General features: G+C 42.2%; 1 protein-coding gene across 8 annotated transcripts in view; it reads left to right on the forward strand.

Annotated features, from left to right (window-relative positions):
• The window catches only part of ctbp2l (C-terminal binding protein 2, like), a 98,790-nt gene extending 84,101 nt beyond the window's left edge, over nucleotides 1-14,689 (forward strand). For 6 of the 8 annotated variants that reach the window (XM_044179033.1, XM_044179032.1, XM_044179034.1 and 3 more), the window contains 7 exons: nucleotides 11-155; nucleotides 1,795-2,001; nucleotides 6,049-6,263; nucleotides 7,566-7,696; nucleotides 9,310-9,437; nucleotides 9,926-10,043; nucleotides 12,827-14,689. In XM_044179033.1, the coding sequence (XP_044034968.1) occupies nucleotides 11-155; nucleotides 1,795-2,001; nucleotides 6,049-6,263; nucleotides 7,566-7,696; nucleotides 9,310-9,437; nucleotides 9,926-10,043; nucleotides 12,827-13,007 (1,125 nt within the window). In that variant the 3' untranslated portion in view covers nucleotides 13,008-14,689. Of the gene's footprint in view, nucleotides 1-10; nucleotides 156-1,794; nucleotides 2,002-6,048; nucleotides 6,264-7,565; nucleotides 7,697-9,309; nucleotides 9,438-9,925; nucleotides 10,044-10,560; nucleotides 10,636-12,826 lie in introns of all 8 variants that reach the window. The other 2 variants (XM_044179037.1, XM_044179031.1) reach the window with 1 other exon arrangement.
• The last annotated feature ends 123 nt before the right edge of the window (nucleotides 14,690-14,812 follow it).

Here is a 14,812-nt window from a genome sequence, read left to right on the forward strand (position 1 = left end):
GTGTCTGCAGGTGCTTAATGAAGCAGTGGGAGCCATGATGTACCACACCATCACCCTGACCAGAGAGGACCTGGAGAAGTTCAAAGCTCTACGCATCATCATCCGCATCGGCAGCGGCTACGACAACATCGACATCAAAGCTGCTGGAGAGCTGGGTACGAACTCTCAAAACAGTCACTGCTAAAACATAACCAGTATCAAGTCATATCCAGTAATGCATAGTGTTTAGTGCTGCTGAATGTATTACAGAATATAGGGTAGAAATGGTATAAACATAAGGATAACATTTGAATTGTCCCTAGTGTTATATGTGCATTTTTCTGTTCCGTTCTGTTCCATGTATGTGTGATCTTGCGTTGCTTTGAAGTTTACCTTATCCAGTGGTGTATTGATTTCTTTATGAGGAGTAGTGTAGATCGGTGTCTGCTTATTTTCTCGTTTGATCGTTTGTTCATTATTCACATATGATACCTCGGGCGCCAATAATCAGATTTGGGTGAATCTTGAGATGATTCATCACACCACTGCAATGTGGCATGTCGAAAATCGCAGTGATTGGCCAAAGCTGTATTTAGATGTCAAAACATGATCACACATTTGATAGTGATTTTGCCTAAAGGGGGAATGCTTTATGCTTACTGTTTCCTCGTTTTTTACTGTATGGATTTTCAGAACAGTATCAAAGGCTGAATTGAAGAGTCAGATGAATGGTGGACATCCCACTGTGAGCCAGAATGTTCAAAGAGACAAAGGGAAAGACACACAGAGGGAGAGGAGAGTTCAGTCTTCTCTCTGAACCACCTCCCAGGCTTATATCAGCAGGCTGGTGGCTTAAACGACCCTTACAGTTGACAAAGCTGCCATTTCCCTGCCAATGCGAGATACTGTGTCTAACTGCCACCCACTCACCGAAGGCGCACTGCCTCGCAACGCAGGAGTCAAAAGCTATCATGCCTGGAGAAGGCGGTGCTGATATGACGGCTGTTCTCGGGGAGAAGAAAAGGGGCCATTGATTGAGCAGGCTCTGGCTATTTTTTGCTGTCCAGAAATGGCTGCGCTGTTACTCTGAGATACAGAGTGGGATGAGGACATTAGAGGAGAATGAGGGCAGGCAGAAGTGCTTAAGTGTCGATAATGGAAATCTTTGCGTAACTGGAGGATAGGCAAGGTAATACCATAAGGTCAAAGGTCTGAATTCCCTGAAGGCAATGAAATTATGAGCATGTTACTGCTGGAGGAGATCTTAACAGAAAGTGTCTTAAACTTTCTTTATTATGCATGTGCATAAGATAGAATAGCTGAATAACTGAATGTATCTTATCATCAACGGAATCATATGATGATATGATCACATGGTGTTATCTTTTACAAAATTCTGTCACCCAAATTAGTGATTCTAAGCAAACTGTAATTAAAAATAACCAAATTTGTTATCAAAGTTTAGTCTCTTTAGGCTTAATTCCAGTGGAACACAGTTCATTACATTCAACATGAACTTGATGATTTTACACTATATGTGGTTTTGCATAATTTGCCATGTGGTGATACATATTGGTACAAGAGCCGGACAATAAACCGAATTTACTCACATCTCCATTCTCACGACAATATGTATTCAATGACATAACTAGAAGTTCAACCAATCTGTTAGCCAACAGCCCAGTATCGTCAACTGGTCATACTGTAATTAAACACGACAAAACTGGGCAACTTTTATTGGAATAGGCCTATTATTTTGCCCTGAGCAAGATTAACTGTTCTGCCTTGTGTGTGTGTGTTCTGTTCTTTCTTTAGGCATTGCTGTGTGTAACATTCCCTCGGCAGCTGTGGAGGAGACAGCAGACTCCACCCTGTGCCACATCCTCAACCTTTACCGGCGAAACACTTGGCTCTACCAGGCTCTCCGGGAGGGCACGCGGGTCCAGAGTGTAGAACAGATCCGCGAGGTGGCATCCGGCGCTGCCCGCATCCGTGGCGAAACCCTGGGCCTCATAGGCTTCGGTTAGCATAATTTTTTCTGTTTACTCCTCTTTCTAACTCCTACGTTTTTTCTTAGTTCTGTTGAGGGTTTTTTCACTCCCTTTTCCTTGCTTTCCCTTCTGTGTTTTCATATCCTCTCACCACTCAGTGTGATTTCTGTTTTCCTGCCCTGATAAGGTTATTTTTCTCCCTCTGCCCATCCCACAGATTATCTCAAGGTTGTCTTTTTCGCCTCCCTCTAGGCTGACTTCCTTTTCTCTGCCACACTGTTCTCTCATCCCACCGCTCTAACGCTCACCATTATATCTCCATTATTCTCTCTTCTTCTGTTTTCGACTCTTCTTCTCTGTCACTGTGGTCCCTCGACACCTTGCCCTGCCATAATCAGGCCCATCATAGAAGACTGGATTCTGCCTGTGTGTGTTTGTTACAGTGTTTCCCTCCCTGCACCTGTTTTAATGCTGATTGTGTGTGTGTTTGTGCATCATTCTGCCCTGTCTCAACATCAGTGGGCTGACAGAAGCTCTGTCTTCTCACAAGCCTTTCCAGAGGGCCACCTTATCTGTGTCTACATACACTCCCCACACACACAAACACACAACCTCCTCTCTCCTACAGGTCCCAGACAGCCTCCTAGACTTAACTGTGCCCAAACAGCAGGTCCTGGCAGGGAGAATCACCCCTCCCTCCAATTCTCTCACCTCCAGCCTCCTCTTCTGGTCTTTCTGGCTCAAGCCGTCTCCAATACAATGTCCATTGTCAGCGGGAGGTTGGGGAGAGGGAAGGCCTCCTGGTGTTTATTTGTAGGACTCTGCACATACAGCCAGATGCACAACTCTGCACAACTCTGCAGGCTGCAAACACACAGAATGAGGGGAAAAAAACCTCTGGCTCTGGAGCGACAATAGACTCAGGAGCACTTTAAGTACCAGCCATGCCAACCTTTTAGGCCTTTACACTCTATGTTGGGCTACTTAAGAATTCATTGGTTTCTAATAGTATTGATTTGGCTATCTCTCCCTGGATTAGTTTTATGCCCCCCAAAAATGGCACTATCAATGAAATTATTTCTTAGCTTCAGAAACAAGGATAAGTTGAAGTCCCTTTCCTGCACATTTCTGTCTTTTATTTTGTCAGTTAGGGGGAATCAATTGGATTGGAGATTTTGCCTAATTCAACTTCAAGCTGTTATTAATGTGTAACAAATGTAGTGACCTACTGTATTTTGTTTTTGTTGTCATAGTTGTTATGAATACTGCAAAAAGTAATCATATTATCTCATTATTATATTTTTTTTTACTAATAAAGTTAATCCATATGAATAAAAAGAAAAGTCACATGCTACAAATAGCTCTTAGCATCAGCTAGCGTGGCTCAACAAACAGCCATCCTGGAAGGAGTGTTGAGAGGCAAGAACGGAAGACAAAGAAAAAATAAATTCATCAGACACAAAAAAGGCAGTAATGCAGAAACATAAACAGAAATACAAATATAAACACAGTTGATCATTTTTCAGTCAATATGACCTGATCATGTTATTGTTTTATAAATTTCTACTGTTTGAATTAATGATTCTGTCATTTAAAACTAACAAAATTTGTTATAGAAGTTGAGTGCGAAAGTTCCTTGGAAACAATAGTTTGTCAAAAAAGAATCTTCACTCAAAGTCCACTTAATAGCTTTTTCTGGAGCTTTCAACTGCATCTCATGGACTTCTAAAGTGGATGGAGTTTGCTCAGTTGTTTTTTTTAGGTATTTGTTATTTAGGTTTTTATGCACATGTAACATGCCATATCATGACATCTACTGGAAAATATTTTAACTAATATCATGTTACTGATATTAATCATATCGGCAAGCTCTAATAGGTGCATAGTTAGGAACTTCACCGACATAATCTGTTCAGGAGAAATCCACACCAACTAACATGTTTTTGAATGCCAGCTATACACATGAACACTGAATGGGCTGTTTTACAAAAGCAGCATTCTTTCCTCCATGTTGGCCTTGACCAATCCCCACCACATCTGCCGCATCGCCACGGGGTTGGACAGAATTGATTTCACAAATCTTTGTGTTGTGGCCTCACATTTTAGTGTTGTCCTCATCCTTTGACTGCGGATAAATGAGCAACACAAAGCAAAAAATCTGCCACCGAGAGCAAGGTGCCAGAGAAACGTTCAGATCAGCCTGAGTATATTCTCTCTTTTAGTGGCATTGATTGATGTGGGAAGGTAGGGAGGGAAGCTTAGAAATACACAAAGGAGACAAACTGTTTTTTATTCTCGGTGGTCTCCATATTAAAGGAAAAATCCATATAAAAACACTAATAGTTTCTAGTGCAGCTACAGAACAGAAGTGGGAATATTTTCAGATATAGAAAACGTCAACTGTAAACATTAGACTCTATTTTAAATCCCTCAAAATTAAAGAGATACCGTTTCTCTCTAAACCCACCACTTTGCACCAATTTTCCAACAATCACACAGGCAGAAAATCGTTGTAGAAGAAGCATGCCAATTTCAACATCCCCCCAGCAGGCTCAGTAAATCATATTATACTGCAGCCACAAGACGACCTGGTCTGTTTCAAAATGACTGGAAAAACTCATTCCCCTGCTGCTGCTGCTGTCTGTATCGCTCTTTCAACCTGCACTTATAACCGCAGGTGAATGCAACAAGTTCATTCTTGTGCTTTGTGCGTTGTCAAAAGGTATTCTGGGAAATATAGGTAATAAAGTAACTGAAGCAGAAGTACACAGGGCTAGTTGAGGAAAAGTGGATACACCAGAAGATTTATCACTTCGGGAAGGTAGATGTTTTTCTTGTAATCAAAGCAGCTGTAATCCATCACCATCATGAAAAAGAATGGTCTTGCTTAAGTATTACAAGGCTGTTGTCACTGAGTCTTTATGCTGCTGTCTCTTATTGGCTGAGATCAAAAGAGATAAAAAAAAAAGACAGAGAATGATTCTCCTTCACCGTGGAGACTAAGAGGAGGACATAATGCTCCATCACAAAAGAGAGGATCTTGAGAGTGTGAAGGACCTTATCGATCCTTTCCACGAGCAACAGCATCCAACTCTCCATCACTCTCTCAGCTGCTGCTGCCGCTGAGCAGGAGCAGGCATCGACTCTCAGCCTTCACAACAAATGGCTGTGAGAGACAGAGGGAGAGGCTGATATACTACAGATTCACTTTCTGATTCACTGTCTCACAGCCTCAGCTAGAAACCAGTTGCCTCGAAATTGCGAAATTATTTCTCCATCATGACTCCATCACTTATCCCTCATTAATAATTTTCTCTCTAACAGCAGCACATCTCTTTTTTAACTCTTATAGACACCAAAAATTATGTCTTTACTTCCTCATATAATATAATTTATGTTAAAACAGGATGTTGGAGTAGAGCAATCATTCAAGTGTAAAACCAATGGAATATTAGAGAAAGGCTGTTTTGATTTGATAGAAGGGACAGAAATTACTGAAAAAATTGAAAGTTTTATTGGTTAGATTTTATGTTCGGGCCCTCTAGATGAGATCACCAATAAAGATTCACTTTGTTCTAGGGAATGAGTTTTTTAGAGTGTTAAACTGTCTATTTTATGGCGTCTTAAAGTTTTTTTGTATTTCGCTCTTTCATGATCATTGTGTATTCAACAAGAATGATGTTTACTGCATTAATAGTACTCATTATGTTGTGTTTACAGCACTTCCTGTAAATTTTGTGAAAATATATTGAAGCTGATTCTGCTTTCGCAGTCATTTCAGTCCCCAGACTCTACAGACTGAACGCTTCTTTATCTGGATTGAACGCACTAGTTTGCTCAACTTAATGAAAATATGATTCAGTTCAAGTAATATATTCTATCCATGTCCACTTATCATCCAATTGTGTTTATATATAAGCATCATTCACTGGATTGAATCTTGGCAGGAAATCATTTTGACTTGTCTTAATTCAGAATTAATACCTAAAATGTCAGTGTAATATAAACGCCTCTCTGCTCCTGTGTTCTTCATACATACATACATACATACAACATACTTCTGCATGTGTGTCCTCAGGTCGTTCGGGCCAGGCAGTGGCGGTGCGGGCCAAGGTTTTCGGCTTCAACGTCATCTTTTATGACCCCTACCTGCAGGACGGCCTGGAGCGCTCGCTGGGCGTCCAGCGCGTCTACACCCTGCAGGACCTGCTTTACCAGAGCGACTGCGTCTCCCTGCACTGCAACCTGAACGAACACAACCACCACCTCATCAACGACTTCACCATCAAACAGGTACATTAGTATAACGCACACATGCACATGCGGACGTGTCATCCAGACGGAGCCGAACATCACATTGAACAGCTGTGACCTGACCTGGGTTTAATGCAGTGCTATCTAGCAGGTAGACAAGCAGAGCTGCCTGTGTATTATTACCCTGACAGCCTGGAGGCTGTCCTAAAGAGCATTATAGTTGGTAGAAAGACAAAGTGGGGGGGGCAGCAGCAGCCTTTCTGCCTGCACATTTCCTGCTCTTTATCTTAAGCTCCACCAAAGCTGGACACAAATTCATTCCTTTGCACTGTCAAATGCAATTAGCGCCAGCCCACGGTTACAGCAAATATATCAACTAGGCTGCACAGCAGGGGGCGAGGGGAAAGTGCTGTTCTCTGAGTCAATAAATGCACTCCGAGGCGCTGCCTGGGGTGACACCTGCAGGGAGGCCAGGGAACTGCACAGGCTGAAGACGCATCTCCTTTCTGTCTATCTCCCCATGTTGCCACTCACTGCTTTCTGTCTTTGTCTTGCCTCTCGTGTGCCCTTCTTACATTTACAGTGTGTGAGGAGACAAACTGAAGTGGGTGTAGGGTAATAGCCTAACCTAGTTAACTCTGTGTCTTTTCCAAAGCTTAAGGTTCTCAGCTGCCTCTTAAGTGCTGCAATGAAAGAACACTTTCCTCACCAAAAATCTTGGCAGTCACTCGCAGCTTCTAAAGTAGAAACGTGTGTGTGCGTGTTTGTGTGATTCTGTGTGTGTGAAAACCCTAATAAAAGACTGCCTGCCAGCATAAAGGCTTTTCATGCCCCTGGATTTCAGCTTTTGTCAAGATTAAGGGATTACTTTCTTCTGAGCATATTCATTTGATTTTTTTTTTCCTTCCTCCCTCTTACACTTTTTGTTGTGCCTTTTTTTCCACAAGCAGCAAGGGGTGGTGGCGCTGCCTCATCTTTCAGCTCATCCTTCATTTCATCTCTTGGTTTTAGATAAAGACTGTTCTCTATCCCACATCTGACAGTATTTTCCCCAGGTGCTATCTGTCTCCTAGACCTTTCAGGTGTCAGGCACAACAAAGGTGTCACCAATTTTTTTCTCTTCTCAATTTCTGTCCCGTGTAATATGTTTTAAGACCCTCAAATGCAGACATCCAATCCAGATTGATGTTTTGCTTTAGATCAAACAGATTAATTTGACTGCCAGGCTGACAGACACACAAACCCACACACACACATCTAATCATCTTTCTGTAAATAACTGGCTATATCTCTGTTGTTCTGTGTTGATTTGTTTGTATTTGTGTGTCTCGTGCACCACAGATGCGTCAGGGTGCATTCCTGGTCAATACTGCGCGGGGAGGCCTGGTGGATGAGAAGGCCCTGGCCCAGGCGTTGAAGGAGGGCAGGATACGTGGAGCCGCCTTGGACGTTCACGAGACGGAGCCCTTCACGTAAGTGTAAACACACAAAAAATCCCTCTCAAAGCCAGACAGATGAACACTTCGCTTAGAGAGATAGATATAGATAGGGAAATAGATGGGTGTGCAGAAAGGGAAAGAAAGCAACAAATTACACACAAAGAGACAGAGAACCTTAAACAGCTGAAGAGAAAGACAGACAGGCAGAAACAATGGCAGACATGATGAGTTAAAGACACTTCATACTCCTTCAGGGCCTTGCAGGTAATGGAATTCAGGAGATGGAGAGCTCGCTTTATTCCCGTCAGAGGAAACTAAACACAGTTAAAGATGCAGGTGGATGGTTGAGTGTGGAGAGGTGCAACAAGAGTGTATCCTCTCCTTATTTAGGTGTCCAAGCCCAATGACCCACCTATATCAGGACAGTTTTTATAAGTGGGGAAATATTTGTAGGAAACAGTTTAGTTAAATTTTTTAAAGTTTGTTTAAAATTAACCCTACATGCTTCACAGCGCTTAAACTTTTTTTCCCCTTACACTGCCGTCCTGTCACTGCATTACAGCTCTGAGCAACAATCTCCATTTCTATTTCCACTCCTGCTTTCACCAGACGGCAAACAGCTTCATACGTCTCCCAGTCTTCCACCTTTCTAAGAACCATGTTCTCCATCTCAGGGGGGTAACTGGTGTTGATGTGTTGTTCACGCATCAGGGGCAGTTAGGGAGTTTGTTGGCTGCTTGTTTCTGGCCGGCTGCTCAGCTGACTGGCTGCTTGAGACGACTGAAACTCAATGAAGCTCGAACTCATGCTCCACTGACCCAATATGTCAACAGGGGAGTGTTTCATAACTGTGGCTCTCCATCCTACGCGACAACACTGATTCAGGGTGCTGCTGAGGCGTTACACACACACACACACAAACACAACCAGGCAAGGTGTTACAAGGATAGTGGAAAGAGGAGGAGAGGGAGTTAGCGCTGATCTGTTTTTCAGTGCCACATGAGAGGACAGGAGAGAAAGGAAGTTTTGGAAAAGAGGAAGACAATTGTAGCATGTGTGAATAACAGGACCTGACATTTTCTCCCATTGGTCGTGTTTCCAGACAATTGTCATGCAAATTGTACACAAACATTTTCGAAAAGAATAAGTTACAACATCAAACGAGTTGATGCACATGAATGGGCTCTCCGATTGCCCCAATAATGAATGTCTGCCATATTTGATACTGTCACACAAAGCAAAAAACAAAAGAAATGCCCATCGCAATATTTTAATGCACCAACTTGCTCTGGCCATGCAAAAAATACAAGTAGTAAAAATATAAGCATGATGGGGCTCAGTGGACAGATAATATCTAATTTTCAGAACATCCCCTGTCATTGTTCAGCTATCGGCTGTAAAATGTAACAACTGTTGGTTTGTCCATGCTACATGTTTTGCTTATAACAATGAGCAAATGAGCAAATGTACAACATTTAATGGATGGGGACTTTAAAAACCTTTTTGTGATCATTGGAGAAAATGTACAACTCATTTTATTCATCATAATTCACAAAGAAAAAAACCCTAAACTTTTTAATAATTTTTTTTAGGATTTGTCTTTTTCTTCTTCCCGTTGTGTGTGTGTGTGTGTGTGTGTGTTGTAGTTTTGCTCAGGGCCCGCTGAAAGATGCTCCGAACCTGATCTGCACACCACACACTGCCTGGTACAGCGAGCAGGCCTCTCTGGAGATGAGGGAGGCAGCCGCCACCGAGATCCGAAGAGCCATCACCGGTACGCAGTCGCATAAACAAATTTTAAATCTGTTCTGGTCATCGCTCAACATTAAATCTTTCACACAGCCCCCTCCACCATGTGACCTGTTGCACGTCTTTCTTTCCCAGATGTCACATTTCCACTTCAATAGGCCCTGGGCAGCCTTTATTAAATCTGGACCTCTTAATAGATGTCATCATTAGCTCCCCAACGCAGAACAGAGCAGAGCGGAGCCCAGGTGCTGGCCCACCAGAAAACATCCAGATTGTTAAATTATCTTAATTTGCATTTGTGTATCCAAGCCTGATACGTTTTTCAGTCAGAACTCATTAACACTTTGGCGTCGTCCGGTCATTCATCCCCTGTAACAAGTTATGGCCTTTTAGAGTGTGTGATGTATACCGGTGAGCATCACTGCTTTTAACTCTGTGTGTGTGTGTGTGTGTGTGTGTGTGTGTGTGTGTGTGTGTGTGTGTGTGTGTGTGTGTGTGTGTTTCATGTGACAGGCCGTATCCCTGACAGCCTAAGAAACTGCGTCAACAAGGAGTTCTTTGTCACCACGGCACCATGGGCAGTTATGGATCAACCAGGTGTTCACCCTGAGCTCAATGGCGCCACCTACAGGTAGGGACTGCACATGCAGATGGCTAGCAAACGTCTCTCTTACCATTTCAGGAAAAAAAAAAGTTAAAAGCAGCCCTGCATTTTATTTAAATTTTTTTTTAAGTTTGTATTTTAATGTCAGTAAAAATTAAATGTTTATCAATGTATTCTGTACCCCTTTTGTTTTAATGTATTTTCATTATTTCTTTGGGAGAAAAAAAAACAATGACTTGCTGTTGTGTACAGACCAAATGAGAAAATTTGATAAATTATTGATAAAATTAGTTTTTAATGTTATTACTGTCCCAATTACTTTTATTTCTTGCTATGTTAATGAGGAAATCCTAAAAATGCCATGTTTATTCCTTTTCCCCCCTATATTCACTATATTCACTGTACTCACTGCTATAGATGCTAGTGCCCTCCCCTTACTAATTGTCCTCTGTAGAGGTAGAAAGGTAACTCTCTGCCCACCATGTCCCACTGTGGGCTCTTCCTGATCTCAGTATGTCCGCCTCCATGTGCTTCTTTCACGCAGCCAAGTGAACCAAACTCTTCCGTCCGTAACTACCGGCATCCCCCAAGACAAAATTATTGCCTAGATCAGGAGCAGGTAAATACGACCATCCGGGCCAACAGCCTCTTGTCTGGAGGTCCCGGATAAGACTCACCTGATGTGTGTCCCCTCTATAATCCCCCGGTACTCACCTGTTTGACTGAACACAGAGTAGAGATGGATGGCAGCGAATGTGGGTTTTGAGTGTCCCCAGTAAGCATGACATAAAGCCATTCAGATGTAGTTTCATGGATGGAGTCATGCTTCTTGGTTTCCTTCTTATGGGTTTTTGGGCAAGTTCTGTTGGATTAAACATCTCTGAACTGTATCATCCTTTTTCCCTTCTCTGGTTGAATGGTGTTTTTGTACAGAGCCCCCGAGGGGTCCCGGTGGGATTTGTTTTCTGAACTGCTTTTACGCTCCCTTGCAATAACTTTTGCCTTCCCCCTGATCCATAGGAACACTTAGTTAGGGAAATGCTCTGCAGATACTACAGAAAGGAGAGATGATGTGACACTTTACATGATGCATTTATTGCTCATTACTTCTTTCAAAAGGCTGAGCACTGACAGTGTACAGCCACTGTGAGCACAGCTGCAGCTGCTCTGCCTGGCTGGGTTGGGTGAAGCTGTGGATGTGGTTATTGCTCGGACTACGGCTTCATTTGTGGTTGAAATTGTTGCTACGGATATGGCTGCGATAGCTATACTGTGACTACTCTTTACTGTTCCTATTAACATTAGCCAGGAAAGCATCGTTGAGCCACACAGGATTTGAACCCGCGGTGCTTCTATCAGATATGACAGATGTGTTATACACAACAGAAGTTCAGGAATACAGTAGCTTCAATACAGCTTCAACTACAGCTTCAATTCATTGCACTCACACAACCCCTGCATGTATTTAGTGTTACACCATTATAAACTCATGTGTTACTACCTTGGCAGCAGTCTGTGAGAGAGCTAGGTTAACTCGCTCTGCTAGTTATCTTCAGCGGTACAGACGTGAGCCTGACCCAGCCACAGCTGAGGGTGCGCCCACTCGAGTTGTGGTCACATCCTACGGCGGTTTACTATATAATACTATATCATAATACAGCTCAGACTTTCTCTATAGATCAGAGGAAATGCAAAACTTAATGCGAGGTAACACAAAAAAATCCCACACAAAAATCCCACCATGACCCTTCCGAGGCTCTTTTCTGGTTCTTTTCCACCAAATAGTCCCAGGAACTGAAAGTCCCTTTTGTACATTCCTGTTTGTGTTTCCACCGCATCTGAAGAACCATAAAGATTAAGCAAATTATACCGATAAAGGATTAAAAAGATTAAATCCTTGTTGAGTTGCAATTTGCTGCTTTTCTTCTTTGAATTATGAACTGTTGGTCTGACAAAACAAGCAATTTGAAGTCGTCACCTTGAGCACTCAAAGCTTGTAAACAGCTAGTAAACTAGCTCTGAGTGCCCAAGGCTTAAACTGTTTTGTGACATTTATGACTAAACAATTTATCATAAAACAAGAGTAATCAGTAGTTGCAGCCCTACAATTTTTTTACACGGTGAGACTACGCAGTATGTTGTCCTTTGTAATTTACCCTTATGCGATTGTGTGATATTTTAATGGATTTTGAAATACACATGCAGAAAGGAAAAATTTTAACAGCCAGAAAGACATACAGCTGTCTGCAAAGAGTATTTTCTGGTTATTTTACATCTTAAGTACAAACCATATGAGAACAGTTAGCATAGTTGGGCTGCAACAATATTTTTTCATTATTGATTAATCTACCGATTAATTTTTTTAAATAAAATGTTAGAAAACTGAAAAATGCCCATCACAGGTGACAGACATCACCTTCAGATATCGTGTTTAGTCTGACCAACAGTTCAACACCCAAAGATACTTAGTTTACTCCCAAAGAAGTCCTGAAAAACTGTTTTCCATTTTTGCTTTAAAAAAAATGACTTAAACAATAGTACAAAAAAACTCAACCCTATTAATTCCTAAACCATTGGAAAGTACCACCTTGTGAGCAAGAACTTTTAACAGGTTGAAATTCAGCTAAAGAGTTGTTAAAAATGTTCCTGAAAAAGTTCCTGTGGTGGAAGAGAGCCGGTAGTATCACTAGATGTCAGGTTTGTCTGAGAATCCTGTCTTTCACGGTGTTGGGAATGTGGGCTAGTCAACCTGTGAGTACACTACACCCACACTGTCTGCAACACTGACCTCTGACCTTCCCCTTTCCCAGATACCCACCAGGTGTAGTTGGAGTGGCTCCGGGAGGCATCCCGGGGGCGTTGGAGGGCATGGTGCCAGGTGGGGTGCCCATCGCCCACACCCTGCCCTCTGGGACACACCCCTCCCAGGCCCCGTCGCCCAACCAGCCCTCCAAACACGGCGAGACCAGAGAGCACCTCACCGAGCAATAGCAGCAGAAGGGATACAAACAGCAACATCTCATCCGACCTGCCGACATTCAGAACCAACCAATCACAAAGCAACCGACCAACTGGGACCAAGAGACAGTGAAACAACGCAAGCGGCTGCCTGTTAAATCAGTCAGCAACTGGGAACAAAAGAGGTGTTCTGGGGAATTTGTACTTTTAACGTTTTAGTTTTTACTCTGTCTCTTTGGGCTCAGTACCGACTTTACTCTTTGATGATGTTTTTTTTTTTTTCTCTCTCTTCGGGACATGCCTATGATTGTGGACACAAGTCCAGTGTTTTTAGCGCTCCGGGATTACCCAATGAGACTCTGTCCCACCCCCCCCCACACCTCAGAGCTCATGGGCAACGTAGGCCCACATTTCAACACACCAATGGGCGAACAAGAGAAAAAACTTTGGCATCATGTGCTACTGGACCTTATTTCCTCCCCTCCAACTCCCTCCTGATCCTCCCCACCTCTCCTCCACCCAGCTCCAACCCTCCTTATGTAACTAATGTGTGTTGTTTAGGCCCCTCATTATGCCTCATAAGAGAATTATTAATTTTTTCTTTAGATCTTCAGTGTGAATGACTAAAAATGGATTATTGACATATATATTTATCATTCGTCAAATAAAAGGAAAAGATTGCGCATCAGTTATAGTAATCTAGAGTGGGTTTTAACCCTTTCCTGGCAATAACACATACAGTATGTCGGCTGTCAGTTACAGGATTTCACCACTTGAGGGCACTTCTACACAGTGTGAGAGATTTCTTCTGCACCTGTGACCATTGAGACCATAAGTTGCCCCAATATGTTTTGAGTGATTATTTTTCTAAGCAGTCAGCGGTAAACACTAAACAAAACATTTGCTTTATACATTTGATTGTAGCTGAATTTGAGGTAATATGGATTTAGAGGGAGCTGCCAGCTAAGTATTTAACTTTTTTTTTTTAGTTATTAAGAGTTGGTGATGCGTCAGTGTGACTGAGCTGTGAAGGAAACATTTTTTATAATCATAAAAAATAATGAAGTTGGTGTGACTGCATCTGATTCTTCTGTTGACAAATAGACATCTCTGACAGCCAATGGACAACCGATCTTATCTTAGTGGCAGCAGCACACAGATTGTGACCCCCTCCCTTCTTTGAGCACATTTCACACTAAAGACAGGAAAAGGTTAAAGCAAACTTCATTTCTTAATGACTCAGGAAAACACTTTTTTGCAGATATTGTTTATTCCCAGAATTTTGTCTTTGAGGAAAAAAAAAATTAGACTAATCTGGTTAGTCTGAGTATTTTCACTCCTCCCTCATTATCTCCATTGTGGTATTTTTATATACAAGGCGCATCCCACGTTTTTGGTGTTAAAGAGTTTTGAAGAGTCCTGTTAGATTTGTATTGCCTAGTTAAATGTTCCTATAACCATAGTCCTATGTGATCCATCCTCTCTCTTCTCTCCTTCTTAAAATTTTCTTTGTTCTATTGAAGGCCAGGTTCTTTGGGGGCATCCTGTACTCTGTAAGAGCAATAGCAGAAACTCCTACTTAGTGTCCCAACAATAGCAGAAGAGGCAGCCAGCAATATGTTTTTGTTTTTAGTGTGAGTATTTGTATTTGTTTCTTGTACAAGGTGAACATTTAGCATTCAGTGCAGTTCAAATAAAAGATACGATTCTGAGAACCAGCTGTCTGTACCGACACTTTTTGTCCCGTTGTTGTATGTTCATTTTCTGATGAGATGCCTTCCTTCATCGTAATTTTACATGATGTGTCATCCTTATAGTTTTCTCCTTTATCACAGGGG

Source organism: Siniperca chuatsi, linkage group LG20 (assembly GCF_020085105.1).
Source record: "Siniperca chuatsi isolate FFG_IHB_CAS linkage group LG20, ASM2008510v1, whole genome shotgun sequence".
Taxonomy (NCBI): domain Eukaryota; kingdom Metazoa; phylum Chordata; class Actinopteri; order Centrarchiformes; family Sinipercidae; genus Siniperca; species Siniperca chuatsi.